This window comes from Podarcis muralis, chromosome 5 (assembly GCF_964188315.1).
Source record: "Podarcis muralis chromosome 5, rPodMur119.hap1.1, whole genome shotgun sequence".
NCBI classification, from domain to species: Eukaryota; Metazoa; Chordata; class Lepidosauria; order Squamata; family Lacertidae; genus Podarcis; species Podarcis muralis.
Window position 1 is genome coordinate 81,329,278 of NC_135659.1, and position 19,572 is coordinate 81,348,849.

The 19,572-nt window shown below is 43.9% G+C and overlaps 1 protein-coding gene across 1 annotated transcript in view; it reads right to left on the minus strand.

The window, feature by feature from the left end:
* Window positions 1-141: 141 nt before the first annotated feature.
* PREX1 (phosphatidylinositol-3,4,5-trisphosphate dependent Rac exchange factor 1) overlaps window positions 142-19,572 on the minus strand; it is a 232,398-nt gene continuing 212,967 nt past the window's right edge. The window contains exons 31-40 of the mRNA XM_028735152.2: window positions 12,279-12,320; window positions 11,618-11,835; window positions 9,787-9,886; window positions 8,605-8,748; window positions 7,939-8,053; window positions 7,086-7,152; window positions 4,981-5,168; window positions 3,835-3,937; window positions 3,175-3,242; window positions 142-1,668 (exon numbers count right to left, since the gene is read on the minus strand). Coding sequence (XP_028590985.2) covers window positions 1,626-1,668; window positions 3,175-3,242; window positions 3,835-3,937; window positions 4,981-5,168; window positions 7,086-7,152; window positions 7,939-8,053; window positions 8,605-8,748; window positions 9,787-9,886; window positions 11,618-11,835; window positions 12,279-12,320 — 1,088 coding nt within the window. The 3' untranslated portion in view covers window positions 142-1,625. The remainder of the gene's footprint in view (window positions 1,669-3,174; window positions 3,243-3,834; window positions 3,938-4,980; window positions 5,169-7,085; window positions 7,153-7,938; window positions 8,054-8,604; window positions 8,749-9,786; window positions 9,887-11,617; window positions 11,836-12,278; window positions 12,321-19,572) is intronic.

Genomic DNA, 19,572 nt, shown 5'->3' on the forward strand with positions numbered 1-19,572 from the left:
TTGAATGTTCATTTTTTCCAGTAACCATTCTCCATCATTTAAAACTAAAGGCTGCTGCTGCTGCTGCTGCTTTAAATGCCTTCCTCAACCAGAGTAGGAACATACAGTTTTCAATATAACACAATAAATGAAGGATTGGACTGTTAGGAAACATTGGAGTTTATTAAATGCCCTATTTTAATCCAAAATCAAAATATCCCTCTTCTGTGTGCTAGATACAGAAGCCACTCTAAGGAACTTCCATGCATGCCCAACGAAAAGCATTTCAGAGGAGACTATGGCTTTTTAGTCTATTATGATATAGAAGAATGTTAGTTTTGTCTTTATGCCCCTTAATTTTTTTGTATCTGGGTCAACATGGATGATTCATTTAAGGCACTCACTCCAAAATAATGTTACTTCTGGCCTGAGATTGCTGATATTTTTCATTACATTGTGGCAAGTAATTTGGAAGCAAATTACTCTGCTAATGATAATACTGATCAAACAGAAAACAATTCTAAAACAGGGAAAAATAAAGTACATTATATACACAACCATGATTTCATTTTAACTTACAACCCACTGTAATCTATTTTCTTTTCTTTTCTTTAAAAAAATGTATTAAAGACTACTTAAATACTGCAAGGTTTTAAATAACGTAACAATATTTTCAGTGAACTGAGATCTACTACGTATCTGCCAGCATTATTGGCCCCATTTGAAACAAATACTTCTTAAATTTAAACCTTGTATATAAGGAAAAAAGTTCCAAAACAGATACTCCATTCCACATAAATAAGTATAGTTTTGTCCTTGCTTCAAAAATGCTCAGCTGTTCAAATTACTGGAAAACAGAGCTGTGGTTGCTTCCCCTTTCATCATATCTTTCCATTTCAGAAAGAATCCTTCATTGCTAAATCTCCCTTGTAAAATATTGTTGTATTTCCAGAATACATAATGGACCATTAGTAAAAAGTGTTAATTGCAAACCCTGAACTTTACAGTAAAAGTTAAAAGGAAATTCTCGTAGAAAGTCCTATGGAATGTGCACTCTGCGGAGGAGAGTCTGGTTCATACTGGGCTGAAGTGGAAAATGGCTCCAGGAGAAATCCTTTGAACAAACCAGAGATGTGTGCTATTCACAATTTCAAAGTGCAAGTTGGTGTGTTTTTCTTTTTAAAAAGAGTGTTTGTCAGGCTCTTGTTCAAAGGCCACTAGCCAACACTGTGCAGGAAACTGGATGAGAGTCCAAAACAGCATGACAGGTAGATGATGTGCTTCACTTAGATTTGCTAAGTCCACAATGTCCAGTCAGCACCGCAATCAATTCCTTATCGCAGGGTTTTGTCCTCCTGTGATATCCTTCCTGGTACTGGGCAGAAGTCATTCCTCAGTTTCAGAACTCCTGCACCAACCAACCAACCAACCGCAAAACAGGGCAACCAGGCCTGCCTATATAAAAAGGCAGGAGATGCGTGGAAAGGCAGTTTTAGTGCACCAGACTGCCTAGAAGCACAGAACCCACAACCCTCCTCTCTCTTCTGGACTCAGCACCATGGGCAAAAGGTAGGATCAGTGCTCAGGAAGCATCGCTCTCTGCTGAACGCTTCTGTGATTCCGGGACATGGGAGTTTCCTTCACTTCTATAAATCTCCATCTGCAGGGGGTTGACACAACTTGTAGATTCTGTAAAGGCGTGACATAAAAAAAAAGTTGATGTTACAAAAGGGACACTAATGGCCAGTGGAATACAGTCATACCTTGGAAGTCGAACGGAATCAGTTCTGCAAGTCCATTCGACTTCGGAAACCTAAGCGCGGCTTCTGATTGGCTGCAGGAAGCTCCTGCAGCCAATCAGAAGGCCGCAGAAGCTCCGTTGGATGTTCGGCTTCCAAATAATGTTTGCAAACTTCTGGGTTTGTGGAATTCGGGAGCCAAAACGTCCGAGTACCAAGGCGTTTGGGATCCAAGGTACGACTGTGCAGCAAAACTAGTTTAAATAATTTCAAGTGATTTCCATCTAAGGGCAACAGTGACACTGCCAACACAAAGAGGAGGATGGGACTGGTGACAGGAAGAGTATGACAGGCAAGCCTCTCCACTCCAGATCCCCTGGGTTTGTAAGCCATGAGTGGTGGCTTTGGATAAACCATTCTTCAGTCCTCTAATATTGTTTTGGGTAACCTTCCTTCAGCGCTTCAACATCTCTAAGTCCAAAATCCATGTGCTTCTTACTTCTTAAAACGCATTTTGGCATAAATCATTTTAATGATCAGACTGCTTTTTAAAACTTGCTGTAGCCCATAGCCAAAGCATTAGCTTATGAATTATCTTTGCTTATCAGTTGTCAGTTCTGCTACTGTAGCATCTCGCCATTCCTCAGGCAGCTGACAATGCACTGACAGCCGCAAGATAACCATCACAAATTTATTTTATACAAAATGGAGCTACCCGTTGCTATTTTTCTAGAAACAGAGGTGTCAGAACTGAGTTCTGGCTGAAAACAAGCCCTGGAACTACCCACAAGGGCTAGGAGGAGTGTAAGATGACTTGAAGAACAGCTATAAAAACCCTGCTGCACAGTATACACTAGATTGGAGCAGTGTTAAATGCGTATGTAATATTAGGGATGGACTGAGTTGCAACATTCCATGTCACTTGTGCTCAACTCAGAGATCCATTCCTTCCTGGTTTCTGCAGTTTTCTTTCTTTCTTTCTTTCTTTCTCTTTCTTTCTTTCTTTCTTTCTTTCTTTCTTTCTTTCTTTCTTTCTTTCTTTCCTTCCTTCCTTCCTTCCTTCCTTCCTTCCTTCCTTCCTTCCTTCCTTCCTTTTAAAGTACAAAGCCCTTCATTTAAGCTGCATGCATTTTGTACATATCTCTATGTAAGAAGCACATTTTTCAATGCATTCATTTGTAAAGCACACATTTTGTGTGCTTCCTAATGAAAAATACTTTCTTTTTTGTTTGCACTGAAACTACACAGCAAAATATGGAAGAGGAATGCAACTGGGGTTTGTATTTTGATCCGCAGCCAAGTCTGGGAGTATTTGTTGGGGTTCGCCTGCCGTAAAAAGGGAACTGAATGAACGTTTCCCCTTTCCCTAATATCACAGAATCAGATGTGTGTATATACACAAAAATCTGAAGATGCATTTCTTCAGGTGAAATCCTTGCTGTATAGAGTCACCTACCGGGGTGCAGACTGTGGCATCTGATCCATCACTTTCAGATTTTTTGCAGAGATTTCAACTCTTGGTCCCTAAAGAAACAAAAAACATTAGGTGGTGTGTTGGCAGTACGAGCAAGAGAGTGCAGCCCTGGAGAAAAACCCTGAAAGACAAATATATTACTTTTCTTTGAAAGCACTCTAGCTTCAGCTACCAGATTTGGAAAGCACCAAGGTAGTCCATTAGTCATCTGTGTTTACTTAAGATGAAAGGATTCCCAAAGCACTCTGCAACTGCTCCAGCCCAACACTGTAAGATTATCACAATATATATGCTGTAAGCCGCCCAGAGTGGCTGGGTATTTTTTATTTATTTTATTTTTATTATTATTAAACAGAATGAAAACAAGAATATGGACACCATGCACGGGACTTTGAGTACAAACGTGGTATGGACCACTGCCCCTTTAAGCATAAATATTTGCGATGGGCTTATTTTTCTACTATGCCTGTTTTTGGATACCATTAATATAATGGAACATACTGACATTCTGCATATGAAAATCTAAGGGTTTAGGACTTAAGCACAATCTACATCCTTTGGATATACACAAAAATGCCCCGTTTGAAATATTTGCAGCTCCTGTTTTCTTTTTTTTGCATTCAACCCTTCATAAAGGCTTACTTGTTTTCTCATGATGTCTGTTGCCTGCATGATACACTTAGGCAGGAGTCCGTGACTTCGAGCCAATATGGCTGCTTGTTCCAAGGACACGCTTAGCGTACTCCTAAAAACAGAACATAAAGAATGTCACTTTCAGGAGTCAAATGCCTATTCATATAAAGTGGTGATCCTAGGGTCCCTGGGCGACAGGACTTTTGGATCCCTCTATCTGAGGGTGGGTGGAAAGGTCCACTCTCAGACAGGGAGATTTGACCTTGCAAGGCGCCTACCTACAAACCCTCTTCTACATCCAGGACATCTCCACTCTCCACTCTGATATCAGATAGAACAAAAAGGAAGCCTGTCAGGATGGGCTGTGGCTCTGCAGGTTTCAACAGCCTCCTGTTCTTCCCGAGTGTTGGAGAAAAGCTGTGCAAGCCCTGTAGCTGGTGTAGTTTATTTTCAAAGGACAACCGGCTGCACCTCATTCCTCCCTGTCCCTTTGGATTGTTCCATCTGAGGTTATTGGTTCCATCCACCCCCACCCACCAGCAAAACCAATTTTCAAAACTGTTCTTTCATTTCAAAGGTCTTGCTTTCTCTGAGTTCCAGTTGAAAACTGCATTGGTTTAAAAGCTTTACAGTTTATCATTACTGTTTTTAATCCTGTTTTCATGACAGTTTTCATGGTGAGCGTTTTAACTTTGCTTGCAAAACAGAAACAAAAATGTGGAACTCTGGACAAGTCAAGCGAAAGGTAAAGTAGTGGAAACAAATAATCATGTAAGTATGTTAAAGGTACTCCATGCATACAAAGTTCAAGCAAGCCAAAGGTGAAGGTATAAACTAATTTATTCCAGAGTAACCTCCTCTGAGAAGCAGAAAATGAACCTAAATAACTTAGGTCCAGTGCTGAAACATGTGTCTGTAGATGGTGACTCACATGATTTCTCCATGAGCAAACAACACAGAAAACGGGATGCTATATTCTCCCTGACATCCAAGTTTTATATGCAGAGGGATTGTTTCTATTTTTGAATGAAGAAGCATTCAGTCATGTAAATCCCCACTTGCAATGGCAGAGCCCAGGGATCTACCAGTAGGTCACTTTCAAAAAATGTTCATTCCAGAGGAGCACAACATTTGTTTTGATTTAAAAGCTCTCACCTTTGCATTCCAGTGCCGCACATTACAATCTGGCAGGCTCCGAGGCGATAACAGAGTTCAGAGGATATAGGCAGCAGTCCAGCCCCTGCCACGTAACTACTGGAATATCCCGACTGGCTGCCTTTTGCGCTGACAAAAGATTTCATTAGTCTGCAAAGCTCATCCATTGCATTGATGGGACGGATAAGCTACAAAAGAACACAAAGGAAGAATGCAGCAGTGAAGCATCAGTACCTACAGGCTCCCCTGCCCTCAGTTATACCCAGTCTAAATGCTTATGCCAACAACCATTCATCAGAGCAGCTTCCAAAATGGTAAGTCGAAATTGTTGTTTGCCACAGGGGATTTAAGGCCAAACTATACATTACACTGGCACACCCAGAATAGTTTTCTTTTTTGTAAAAGCAACTATATCAGGGCCAGAGCATGGGGGTGAGTTGAAGATGGTGTCTAAATCTTTCCTTGTGCAACATCAGACGCTATATATACTTTTCCTTGTTCATTTGTTCATTTTGTGACAAAAAAATACTTTTATCAAAAACTATTTTTAAAAAAACCATTATACCCCTTGTTTACATTATTAGAGACATAAGGGAAAATTTACAAGCTTAAAATGTTAAGCCTGTAAGCTTTATTTCCCATAGCTATTAGTAGCTTCAGGCGGAAATCTAGATTGGGGCTGCAGCAAGGGTTAAGCCTCTGCCCCAGTCCAAATCAGGAGGCCTTGTGGGTTCTTTCACAGAAAGTTACGTGGGGACAGCGGCGTAGCGTGGGTTATCAGCACCCGGGGCAAGGCAAGTAATTTGCGCCCCCTAACCCGGGGCAAGGCAAGTAATTTGCGCCCCCTAACCCGGGGCAAGGCAAGTACAGTAATTTACTCTCCCAAGCAGCAGCAGCGAGGCTTCTCTTTCCCCCGCGCTCTCCTGGAGCTGCCTCTTTTCTTTCCTTTTTTCCCTTTCTCCAAGGCTTTTCGCTTTCTCTCCTAAGTTGATTCCTCCTCCACACCGCGGCGTTTCCTGGCTGCTCCCCCCCCCCTCTCCTCCTCGCTCTGCTTGCCTTTCCCTGCCCTGCCTGAGGGCGCCCTGAGGAGACTCCGCTCTCCTTTTTGACCAGGCGAGGTGGAAAAAAGGGGGGAAAGTCTCTTCCCGCCCCCTCGCCAGACTCCCTGCTCGGCTCGGCTCACTACCCAGGCAGCCAGTGGAGAGAGTCTTGAGCCGCTTAATTCCCAGCAAGGAATTAGCAGGCTCGCTCCACCTCCTCCTCCTCCTCCCGTCTTTGCTGCTGCTACTGCTGCGCGGCTTTTTTCCTCTACCGACGGCACGCTGTGCCTTGGAGAGGTTCCCGCTTCCTCGAGGGGGGCCGACCAAACGCGCCCCCCAAAATGTTGCGCCCGGTGCGGCCGGCACCCCTGGCACCCCCCACGCTACGCCACTGCGTGGGGAAGTCCAAACATGGCAGTCTTAACTAATTATAGTTTGCTCCTTATAAATGGGTTAATGGGGACTCAGGGCGGCATTTTACACAGGCACTGCAACAAACCTAGACTGGCAATTGAGTCTACACTCAATAGGGATCTGTGGCTACTGTTCGTTTGTCAAATTTACCTTTTTAAATGTACACTTGAAGCACTTAAATGTGTGAAGAGGTCCAGAGGACGTTTGAGAAACTGCAGATATGAACTAATGGGGTTCATATTAGATTTAGGGCTGCCTAAGGCAGATGGATCTCCGCCAGGTGTGGCTTTTGCCATGTGAAGTCTGCTTCCCTCTGTCCTTGCTCCTCTACCATCATATATATTCCAGGCTCTGACTCCAATGTGGATTCCTATGACCCTTCTCCATGCTCCAGGCAAGCATATTGAATCTCACGGTTCTAGTAAAAAACCTAGCCGATCCCATACTCCTGCAGCCTGCTCACCCCAACTTTACACAGAAGGATAGGCAGCCAAGAGAGAAGTGGCTTTGTGACTGCCAGATGGGCCGGCCAACCAGTGCTGTGCACAGCCAGCTTCTCCTAGAAATAAGGAGCACTGGTTGCTCCTGACCTCAGCTCGGTTTGGAAGTTTGCACTTACTGCACATATGCCAAGAAGTGTGGTTTCTGTACCTGATCAATCTTCACAGCTGTGGTGTTGGAATCTGTAGGCAGGTTGGATCTCTCAAGGTAAAATGTCCTGAAAGTAAGAAACAAGCTGTATTAGGTTGTGGTCATCTAGTTTCAAGCATTCCTATAAGGCGTTTCTTCCTAAGGGGCATGGCTGAGGAACAAGTCAATGGAAGGCTAGATGTGGCCTATCAAATATGTTTCTGTGGCCCAAGGAATGGTGCCAGAATTATAAGACTCTTTACTTCCATTAAACATGGTCCGGCTCATAGTCAGAAGCTGTTACTGGCTTCTCCTACTCTTTTAAAGGGTTCATGGTGTAGGGTTTCCCCACACAAAATGTCAGGTAAACAACTATGACCCCATTCGCACATTACAATCTTGGGACCAATAAATCATGTTTTATCGGCCTGAGAATGAGCTTTGCCCTCACTTTTAATTCTCCCTTCCGCCATCTGGCTTTCATGCTTATATCCTGGCCTTGTTAATCCATACTATGGCATGCCATCCAAATTCAGAAATGATGGTTTAAAGTGCTGTTTACAAACCAGCATATGAAACCAGAATCAGTTACTAGAACATTTGCATCCCGTCTCCAATTGCTTTCTCTCTTTCTTTTTGTACTATGTACATTTAAAAGGTTCTCTTATTTAACACCCAAACAAAACTTGAATTAAGAAAATCTCAATTCAAATGTATGGATTTTCTCTCAAATGAACAGGCTCAGATGGCAAGCACCCTGGGGCAGGGACTGGCCTTCATGTATGCTACCATGTAAAGAACCACCCAGACTGATAAAATCTTAATAACAATAATAATGTTGAGTACAAACAGCATTCTTTTTATGCCACAATACCTGAGTTTGCGATAATACTGCTGCACCTTCTCAAGAGAGCTGGAATTAATTTGCTGCTGGAGCTCTTCTAGAGAGGAACCATTTGGCTGGGACTGGCCTTCCAGATTTTCAAGGGCTGAAATGATTTTCATGAAAAACGTCATGTATTCATTATAAAGTTCACCCGTTTCTGTTATTTCTTCTGTCACCACCATTATTATACAATGTGAAAGTACACTAGACTTCTTAGAATGTTAAGTGGTTTACAATCCTGATCTTTATTCTCCCTCACCATGGCCCCATGAGGCATGTTGCCATTGCACCCATTTCACAGATGGTGTGCCGAGACTGAGAGTCCAATAACATGGAAGGCTCATGCATATGTGCAGATTACAAAATAAGCTCAATGTGCCTGACCCTATGCTTACCCTCATCCTGTCAGCATTGTGAAACGGTTTTCTAACTGGCATATTTTACCTGCTTCAGATTAGGTTTGAGCTTCCTTAAATTTAATTTACACTGTCTCAGACTTTGCCTTGCAGATTTAATAAGCTGCCAAAGAGCCAAGAGCTGAGGGCAACATTCATCTTTATCACATAAGTCTCAATTACGAGCATCGTCCACCCCAATTGCATTATAGTCAGTGGCTTAAAGGAAAAAACCGAACAAACAGAATTTCACCTGTACCTTTTGTGAAGAGCACAGCATGCAGCTTCAGGCTCCCTCCGTTCTGAAACCGGGAAGGCAGTTTGGAGAAGTAGTAGCTGTCTAAGTAAAAGAAAACCTTCAAAACCTGCCTGTTGCCTTCAACATGGTAGAAGACATGTGTATCTGGGGGAACAAAAAGACAGGTGTTGGAGACTGAATGAGCTTTTAGAGAGAATTGTTGTTGTTTTTTAACGACCAGTTGTCACTGTGCAATAAGAGGTACTGTGGCCTAAGCTCTCCAGAAAGTTCCATCCTCTGTCTTATCACTCTTGCCTCCTAATCCAGCTCATATGAGAGGGATGGTTACTGGTGAGAAAAACATGCCCTGTTCACGCTCTACTTCATTACTATAGTAGCAACGTTATAAAACAACCAGCAACAAAACAAAGCAAAGAGTTGAATTAAATTACATTTAAAAGATTATCTGGAGTTAGCTAAACTGACGGATTTAATAAAGAGAAAACCCAAGAACATGGTCAAGAAACAGTGGGATTGTCTAAATGAATACTTACAAAACCAGGGCTCAACTACCAAAATTTGGTTGTGTTTGGACTAATCTTGTGAGGAATATAAAGAATGTAAAGTGAGAAATTAAGGAAAACTTGCAGGAAGGATATGAAGAACAGAGGTTATGGTGATGTATAAAAGACGTGCGGCGAAAACGGTGGAAGTCTTTTAAAACATTTTAATTAAGACTGATATTTTGCAAGATGGAAATATAAAATTGTATGCAAGTATAGATCTGAAATTGTTGTTTATGGTGAACACTTTTCTATTCTCTAAATTTCTATTTTTAACTTTTCTTTCTTCTTTTATTCTCTTTTTTCCCCTTCTTTTTTTGAATATTGCTTTACAGATGTATAAATAATTATGTTCATGTGTATATGTATGAAATTTGTTTCTTTATTTCTTTTCTTATTTGATATTCTTTTCTTTTTTGTATTTAATAAAATTTAATAATAATAATAATAAATAGATTTAAAAGATTAGCAACGCTCTTGCTGGGTTTCAGCCAAAATTGCAACTTTTGCAGTTTTTAGTGCAAGTCCACAGTCTTTGTGGACTAAGTCAATGGGACACACAGGGGATATGTCAGTGCACTGCAGGAAAAAATACAAAGATGTGGGGGAAATAAGGGACAAATAAAAGGCATGAACTCACTTGCAACGAAACACTCATCCAGTTGTCTGAAACAAAAAGCAACTTTGTCCAGCTCTGACAAAGTGGCTTGAATATCTTCCAGCATGGTTCGTTCCTCTTTCTGATTGAGAAAAATAAATAAATAGGGAAAGTTAGACGGACTGCAAATAAGAACACACATACCCCTTTCCCCAAGGAATCGTGAGAAGAAAGATTTCCCCCCTAAAACTTAAGCAACACAAGTATCAGCTAAAGGGTGCTTTCTGCCACATGATTTTGGTTAAGGCTGCATCTCATCCCATCTTTTACATTGCATATTTAATTTCCCTACATCACTGTTCTTTTAAAATGAAAAATATTCCAGCAAACAAGGAAGTACCAATTTCTATGCTAAAAACATGAGGACTATCCTTCCAGCCATAATTTTAGCATCATTTTTCAAGGTATTCCATTTCCATATATCCCATCTATATAGCCTAACCATGCTTCCCTCTTCCCTCTTACTGCTTTTGATGTGTACTTCTCCCTTGCAAACACATTTGATGCAACGCAAGATACAGCTTCTCGCCAGCAGAGGACAGAAGACACCACACAATTTGCCACCCGTCATTGCCTTTCCTGCAGTGCTCTCTACGCAGCACCAGTATTCAACCTTTTCAGACGCAGGGCCCACCTTTTAGTACTACCTGCAACATGGGGTCCACTTTTAGTCTAACCACACATGCGCATCTATCTTACTTTTGTCCCAGAAGTGACCCAAAGCCAGACGAGACAGGCCTCCTGTACTTTTAATAGTTTCATGGAATAGGGAATTATGGAAGTATGTAATGCAGGGGTTTTTTTGTTTATGTTTTAAAAAGGTTTGGAATGTAAGAACTGACATATTCTTAATCAGACCATTATTGGTCCATGTGACTGGTGGCGCTCATAGATTTCAAACAGAGGTATTCCAGACTTGCCTCAAAATGTCAGGTATTGAATCTGGAACATTCTGCATGCAAAGCACACACCCTTCCACTGATCTGCATTTACTAAAATTCCCTCTTAACTATTAAAAGTTATCTGTGTAAAACGTGCAGGGGTAAGCAAGGAAATAATAAAAGAATCAATTGAACAATTATTAAACTATAACAACACAATAAGACGGAAGAAGTAAAAAATTGAGATCACACAAGGGTGAAGGGGAGTGGGGGGTATAGGGGAATTGATAATATTATTTATAATATAAAATTTATAATATAAAATTTCCAATTGTGTTGTATTTATATATAGCAAAGAGAAGTCTAGAGTAATTAGGTATATTTTAATTTAGATAACTATGTAATAGGCTTATGTTAGAAAACAAATATGGATTTTGAATTTGATGTTTGTAATTTTTCTTTTTCTTTTTGGTTTAAAAAATAAAAGTTAACTCTGTTCTGCTTTGCAGCTGGTTATCTCTCAGACAAACCCTGGACAAATAAAACTGTCACAATACTACCCACCTCAGATTGGAATGCACGTGGCTTCTGAAGAACCACGTGAATAAGCAACATGCAACCCATCAAAACAAATTCACAGGACGTGTACATGCCCATTATATTTCTCACATCTTAGGAGCACTAAAGCGAGTTGGCACAGATTTTGAACCGAAAGTTGGCCCGGGCCTCCTTCACAGTAGCATAAGAGAACATTCCCAGGGCCCATTTATGTTTAAAGGAAACGATAATATACAGCAAATAAAGGCAGTTCAAATTTCTCACAGCCTTAAAATGTAACCAGGGCAGGCAGAACAACCTGGTCAGGAGATGGGTAAGAAGAAGACTGTAAAGTTCCTTATTTATTTAGCTGGCAAACTGTAGTCCTCCCTTACCACAGAGGGGGAGAGCAAAGACTGGTAGTTGAGCAACACCCCCGTGGCCGCTATCTGCTCCAACCACTTCTTGCTGGCTTCCCTGCTGCTCTCTTCATACTCCCCGTTGTTATTGTATCTGTAGTTGAGAGCCCCCAGTAACTGCTCGGAGAACGTGCAAATGGCAGCCACCAGAGCCTGGCAGAAAATCGCGTCTCGTCTCAGCTGCAGCTCAGTGTCTGGGAGAGAGAGGAGAACACACAGGAATCAGGCGTTATCATTTGCCTCATGGCATGAGCCCAATGCCCAACAAAGGTTCCATATTTCCTATTCTCTTCATGTGCACTGTGTAAGGTGCACCATAGTAACCCAAGCAGCGAAAGCTTCCAATCTACATCCATGTTTCCCCCCAAAGGAATGCTCAGTTTCCCACAACAACACAGAGCACATGGGAACGGAAGGACTGTTGGCCTATAAAAGGGTGTCCAGTTATCACTGACGTGATATGCAAGGATAATAACTGTTGTTCTGCCAACACCACATAACTATCAAATTTACAGTGTTTAACGTTTAATGGCTTTTTCTCTGAAACAGAAGGAAAAGGTTCTGGTAATTGCACACCTGTCCCTATAGCACCTAAGGGGTCATTTGCAAACAGTAGCAAATCAAGGAGATGTTTTACCTGTACACTTCAGCAATGCCAAAAGCAGCTGGTTCTTGCCATCTAGAAAGGAAAGAAAAAAATACATTTTTTTTTAAAAAAATGAGCATAATCACATTCCACTTAGCTAAGTGCTGAGTCCCAGTAAGTGATGTTGAAATACAAGCAGACTTGGGAATAGCACCCCTTAGCCTAGAACAGGAGTTCCCAAACTGAGGTCCATAAGCTTCATTTAGTTGGTCTGCAGCTCGTCAGTGAAGAGCACTTATAAACTGAATTCTGTTGAATTCCATGCATTCCAATTGTAATACGATAAAATACAACGTACTAAATTAAAGAAGCAATGAAAATGCAATTAAAAATCATGCAGCAATTTAGCACAGCACATTGCAATTGCTACAGCAGGCAGGAAAAAAAACTTTAATGTGGTCCATCAAAACTCCCAGCAATTTTCAAGCGGAACATGAGGGTGAAAGTTTGGGGACCACTGATCTATAAGGCCTTGCCCCTTTTTCTCAGCTATGCATGGGCTAGATATGGTTACTTAGTGGGAAGGAGAAGTTGCTCTGCACATACTCTTTGAAATCATTTCATAAGTTTCCAGCATTCAGAAAATGCACCGAAAACAAGTTCCAGGTCGGAGCCCTGACAAATCCTGGCCCCAAGAAAACAATTGTTCACGTGCACAAACTAGGAAGGAGGCAAAAGTCAGACATCATGGGCAGCTCCAAGGGTGCTTGATTAAATCTGAAATACTGTAGCAAACTGTACCTATGAGCCCTACCCTCAATGTCCCTATGCATGCTGGTGGCACTTTAGATCTTTGTGCATTTCAAGTTCCTGATCGTGGGGAAGCTTCTAAGCATGTTCAGCTCAATGTGTGAAGTGGAATCAGCGTACTAGGACCAGGGGCGGAGGAAGGGGGTGAGGTGGGTGCGGGCCACCCCAGTTGTCACCACTGAAGGCGGTGACAAAAGGCCGGGCAGCACTTATTGCAGGGCCTGCAGAGTGCCCAAGCCACACATCTCTCCTGGGAGAGACGCAGTGGCTTGAGCACATGCAGGCTCCACGCTGCCTCCGCCTCTGGCCAGGACACCCCAGCCCCCTCCCCTGTTTAAGCCCTTATGTATTTACTCTAATGTTTGAGTAGACTTAAGAAACTTGGGGAAGTGGTGGTCTAAGTCAATGTCCTCCAGATATTGAACTACAACTCCCAATACCCCTGACCATTGGCCATGCAAGTTGGGTGTGATAAGACCTGGACTTCAACAACATTTGGTGGTCCAAAGGTTAAACATCCCATCATAAGTACAGTTTGCACTAATATTTTGGAATCAAACACACCTGAAGCTACTCTGTATTCTGATTTATGTCTCTTACCTAGTTCTTGCCCACAAAGTGTTGAAGGCAGGATGGTGGGGGCAAGACATGTCTGCATACCCAGCCCCCAATAACAGTTCAAGCCGTCAACACATTCATTTGGGTGCCTCAAGGGGGTTCTAGACTCAACAAACTCTTCAGCTTGAAGAAATCTTTGCGTTTCTTAATGAAAGCAGATCAGAACTACTCTCCTTATTCAGACTAAAACACAGACCATTTCAATGTCAGGGAAATGGCTCAACATGGGAACTCCCCAAGTTTACTTCACAATGAGCAAAAAACGAATGTAGTCAAGGGATTATGACATTATTCGGTAGCCAGGGTGCTTGTCCAGAACTGCCCTTGCACTTCCTCTTCTGATGGAGGATTTTGCTGGGGAAATTCACATAGTCAAGTTTGAGCAGCATATTCCAATGAAAAATTAGATGGAATCTAAGAAAGGAATTATTGTGAGCCTGACTTATGAGGTGTGTCAGTTTCACATATACATAGAATCATAGAATTGTATAAGTTGGAAGGGATCCCAAGGGTCATCTAGTCCAATCCCCTGCTGTCAGGGAACTGACATCGGAGCAGAGGAGAGAGGGCGGGCTTCCCGACTCTGCAGGAGAAGGAACTAGTAAGGGTAGAGAGAGAACGTCATCTGGGGAAGAATGTCCAGGGGACACCAGGAAGGAGGAAGAGAGGGAAAGCATCTTGGAGGAGAGGCTCCGAGACTCTGGCACTGAAGGCAGTGAAGAGAGTGGAGGGCCGCCCCTTGGCACGCCCACTCTGCGCAGAAGGGTTTCGCGCAGAGAGGGGAGGCGGAGAGTAACTGTCAAGGAGCTTCTATGCTGGAGGAAATTTAGAAAACGCCCACTCACGGATTCGTCGAGCGACTGAGCAGCAGCAGCACCCAAGCTGCTCAGTCAGGGAAGACACACCACAATCCTAAGCAGTTTGGAACAGCTAGAAGGTTACACACAAGCAACCCCTATTCCCGTGACAGCAATCCGTGAGTCCTTTACGTTGCTTGTGTGCTAGAGCACTGGGGAACAGTCATGAGTCAAACAGAAGGAGCAGGCGCCGGAGAGGGAGCCAGAGGCGGGCAGAGTCTTGAGGAGAGAAATCGAGACCTGGAGCAGCAACTGGCACTACTAGCGGCGCGGCTGGATGAGAGGAGGACACATGACGCCCAGGGAAAGATCACCCCCATCGCAAGAAAGGTACCGGGACTAGTGCAGAAGTTTGGGGGCAACCCCAGAGACTATAACGCTTTTAAGACTGAAGTGCAGTATGCGTTGGATCTGCAGTACCATGATTTTACCGACGATGGGGGGAGAGTTGCTTTCGTGGTGGGGCACCTGGAGGGGCGAGCCAGGGATTGGGTCCGCCCCTTGATGGCAGCGGAGAATGCTGCCTTGAAGGACCTGAGAAAGTTCTTTTCCGCGATGGACCACATGTTCTCGAGTGATGTGGAACTGAGTGTGACGCGCAAAGAACTGATGGGGTGCATGTTGGGAAACTGCCAGGGAGATATAGTCCATCATGGCCCCAAGCCGGCTGCCGGACTTCCATCGATCTCCCGTAGCCAGGCAGATCCAGCAGTTAGCGACACGAAGCCTCAGAAATAGATTGCCACATTCCAGGCTTGTGCACACTGTTCTTTATCAGCAGAACCACAGCCAGAAAGCTTGCACCGTAGAAGAGAGCATAATTTACAGACTTTATTTAGCGTTGAACAGAACAAAGGAAAACATGACCGTTCTGAGTCAGTGACTCCGACCGACTGCAATCGAAAGGAAACAGCAAACATAAACATCCTCAACAGGAAATACGCAGACTCTGTGACTCACAAGCCTGCTCTCTCTTAAGGTGGAACGGAAATATCCTAACATCCTCCCCCTTTCCGTGTAACCTGTAGTACCTGTGGTTCACCCAATTGCAACCTCTGTGTGTAAACCTTAAGTTGTTCTCTGTTAACAACCTTAGACAACAGATCAGCAGGAATTTCATTTCCTGGCATGTAGGACACCCGAATCAGTCCTTTCTGAATACACTCTCTTGCACGATGTAGCTTAATCTGCAAGTACTTGGTTCTTTGCTTGCAACTCTCGGAGTTCAGCAAAGCCAAACACGATCTATTGTCTTGATACACTTGTATAGGACATTTCACAGAAACCCCGATGTCCTTAAACAGTTGCATCAACCATTCACAATCCATGAGTGAAAATGACAGAGCATTGAGTTCTGCTTCACAGGAACTTAGGCTCACTGTTGTTTGCTTCTTGCACAACCAGTCAAACAGGCAGTGGTTGTACATGTAGCATACTCCAGAAGTGCTTGTACCATCTGTGGTGTCACTTCCAAAACTTGCATCTGCAAAGATTTCAAGACCTCCAGTCTTCTGACTGGTGAACCTCAGCCTGTAGTGCATAGTCCCTTTCAAATAGCGGGCTATGCGCTTCAGAGCTTTCCAATCCTGAACCGTAGGATTGTTGGCATGTCTGCTAAGCAGATTACAGTTTACAGCTATGTCAGGTCTTGAACATCTGGCAATGAAATTCAGCTTGCCTAGAACGCATCTGTATAGCGTTGTGTCAGAAAACGCTTCAGCAGTACTGTCTACCTGGTAACCTGTCACCATCGGTGTGTCTGCTGGGTTTGCATCAACCAAATTCAACCTGGTTAATACGTCAGCAATTTTCTGTGTTTGGTGTACCAGAAAATTACCTGCTTGGTCCTTCTCCACCTGCAGAGAAAGATAGTTGGATACCTCACCAAGATCCTTCATGTCAAAGTGCTCCTTCAGCTGAGCTAGGGTGCTTTGATAGAAAGCCTGATTCTTCCAAAACATCAGAAGATCATCAACAAAACATAAACAATACAGTTTGTTTTGCCCCTCCTCCTTGACAAACACACATGGATCAGCTTTGCCCTGGTGAAAACCTAGAGAAAGCAACGTTTCAGTGAGTTTTGTGTTCCAACACCTAGCACTCTGCTTGAGACCATATAAGGATTTCCGCAGTTTACAGACCATTCCCTTCTGTATCTGCATCCCGTCAGGTGGAAGCATAAACAGCTCCTCGTTCAAAATCCCGTACAAAAAAGCTGTATTAATGTCGTGGTGGGAAACATGCAGTTTCTCCTCCGCAGCGATCTTGAGCATCAGCCGAATGCTCTCATATTTGACAGTGGGAGAGTAGGTCTCGTGGTAATCCTGTCCTGGTACCTGTGAAAAACCTCTGGCAACCAATCTGGCTTTGTGTCTGACAACCTTGCCATTCTGGTCTGTCTTGGCCTTGAAGACCCATTTGCTGCCAACCAGTCTCATACCTGGGACTACCGGTACCAGTTCCCAAGTTTGGTTCCTGTTCAAGGAATCAACTTCAGCCTTCATGGCATTCAGCCAAGGCTCAGCATCTTTAGAGGTTAACTCCTGAACCTCTTTGAAGCTTGAAGGTTCCCACACCTTCTCTGAGCTACTAAGAACAGCAGTTGCAGTCTTAGCAAACTCATCAGCAAATCTCTTAGGAGGTCTGCCTTTGGTCGCCCTTTCAGACCTACGTACTAGACGCAAGTCTTCTGGACTCATCTCCTCTTTCTTAGGAGAAAAATGACCAATGGTGAACAGTGGTTCTTCCAGTTCATTGTCAGACGCATCAGATGGTCTGACTGAGGCCTTTGCGCTCTGGTAGTCTGCTGTGTCATCACTGTCACTGACACCAGCAGCCGCGCCGCCCACTGAACTGGAATCCGAACTCTGATCATCATCATCATCATCATCATCATCATCATCATCCTCATCCTCATCATCCTCAGCAGCTTCCTCAGCTTTAGCTGCTTGCTTGACATCACCTTCATCCTCCTCTGGGTAACTCTGGAAAATTCCCACATTTTCCCCCCACTTAGGATTGTACTCAACACTCCTTGTGAACTTAATGGATTTAGAGTCAGTCATCCATACCCTGTATGCACCTTTTTCGTACCCCATGAACAAACCATGTGCCCCACGCTTCCCAAGCTTGTTGGTTTGTGGGGTGCGTACCCACATGTCAGAACCAAATATTCTCATGTGTTTGGTGTTGGGTTTCTTGCCAAACATCTTCTCATAGGGGGTACAACCAATGGGTGATGACAATCTGCGATTAACGGAGTAAACCAGATTCCCTAAAGCCTCCCCCCAAAACTTATCAGGGAGATTGGCATCATGCAACAAGGTTTTCATTCCTTGCAGCAATGTCTGATTTGCTCTCTCCGCAAGCCCATTCATCCATGGCGATCTGGGGGTTGACATGTCATGCTGGATTCCCTTCTCAGTCAGGAAAGCTTCAAACTGCTGAGAAGTGAATTCCCCGCCCCGATCGGTAAAAAGACAGGAAATACGTTTACCGTGAGCATTCTCCAACCAAGCACAGAATGCCTTAAACTTCGGAAACGCTTGCGATTTCTGTTCGAGCAAAAACACATGAATGTACCTAGAAAAAGAATCAATTAGAACCATGAAGAACCTTGCTCCTCCTAAAGAGGGCGTAAGTGGCCCAACCAGGTCTGCGTGCACTAGCTGGTAGGGCTTGGAAGCCTGCCTGCTAGACTCTTTGCCTTTTGGAGCAACCTTCACCTTGTTCTCTGCACAAGATACACACTTCATGTGAAACTTACAAGGTTTGATGTTCAAACCTTCAACCAATCCAGGCATCTTGGCCAGCGCCTGCCAAGACATGTGACCAAACCTTCGATGCGCTTCATGAATGCAACCTGCATGAAGAACTTTGTTAGTTTGTGCAACACAACAAGAATCAGCATTAGATACAACAGCAGTGTCCTCATAAGTTATATGGAACAAACCATCCATAAACTTTGCATGCAAATAGTCCTCTTTGCCTTTACTGATGACACAGACGCTCCTCTTGAAGGAAATCTGAAAACCACGTCCAGTAAGCTGCGGGACGCTCAACAAATTGCTTGCAGCTCCAGGAACATACAGAACATTACTGATGGTTGTATGCAAACTTGCAAGTTTCACAGTCCCTTCTCCTGCAATTTGCAACGTCCTTCCATCAGCCAGGTGGATCTCACCTTCCTGAGGCTTGAAGGAGATAAAGAGGTGCCGATCCTTTGAGATGTGGCGGGTACAGCCCGAATCAACAACAAAGCTGCCTTTGGCTGTTGGAGCAGCCTTCACAGCAAGCAAACCCTTGTTTTCCACTTGCTTGGGCTTTTGCAGCTTGCCCCCCTGCTGCTCCTGGCCAGCAGACGTGCCTTTAGCCTTTGGTGAAGCTGTGCCAGCAGACATAACCTTGTCTTTCACTGGCGTGGGCTTTTGCAGCTTGCCCCCCTGCTTCTGGTCAGCAGACGTGCCTTTAGCCTTTGGTGAAGCAGTGCCAGCTAACAAAGCCTTGTTTTCCACTGGCGTGGGCTCTTCACCCCCTTCTGCTTCGGGCCATCTGCAGACGCCTTTCCGGCCTCTGCAAAGGCGATGACCTTGGTTCTCACGAGAAACAGAGCTCTCAGCTGCTGACTCCTTGGCTCCCCCTGGAGGCTGGAATGCTGCCTGGGATGACATCACAGTCTGCTCCCCCTGCAGCTTGCAACCGGTGCCCTCAGCATCCCTGTATACACTCGCATTCTGGGAAACAGCTTGGACCTCCGATGCAGTCAAACTCTGGGCTGGGACAACTGAGTTGTGAGCTTTCATCAAAGCATACCACATTCCACGTGCAGTGGTGTTGCCAGCCAGCGTCTTAATTTCCTCAAGAGATACGGATAAGACTATTACGTCAATCGCCTTCGAATCATCGGCTTTCCATCTCTCTGTCAGAGGAACTGGGGGGGCCTCACTCACGGTATGCCACACCCTAAACTGACGCAGCAAACTCTCACACCATTTTGCCCAGGTCTGATAGTTGTGGCCATTTAGCTTCGGTGGACACGGAGCTACTTCTGAGGATTGTAA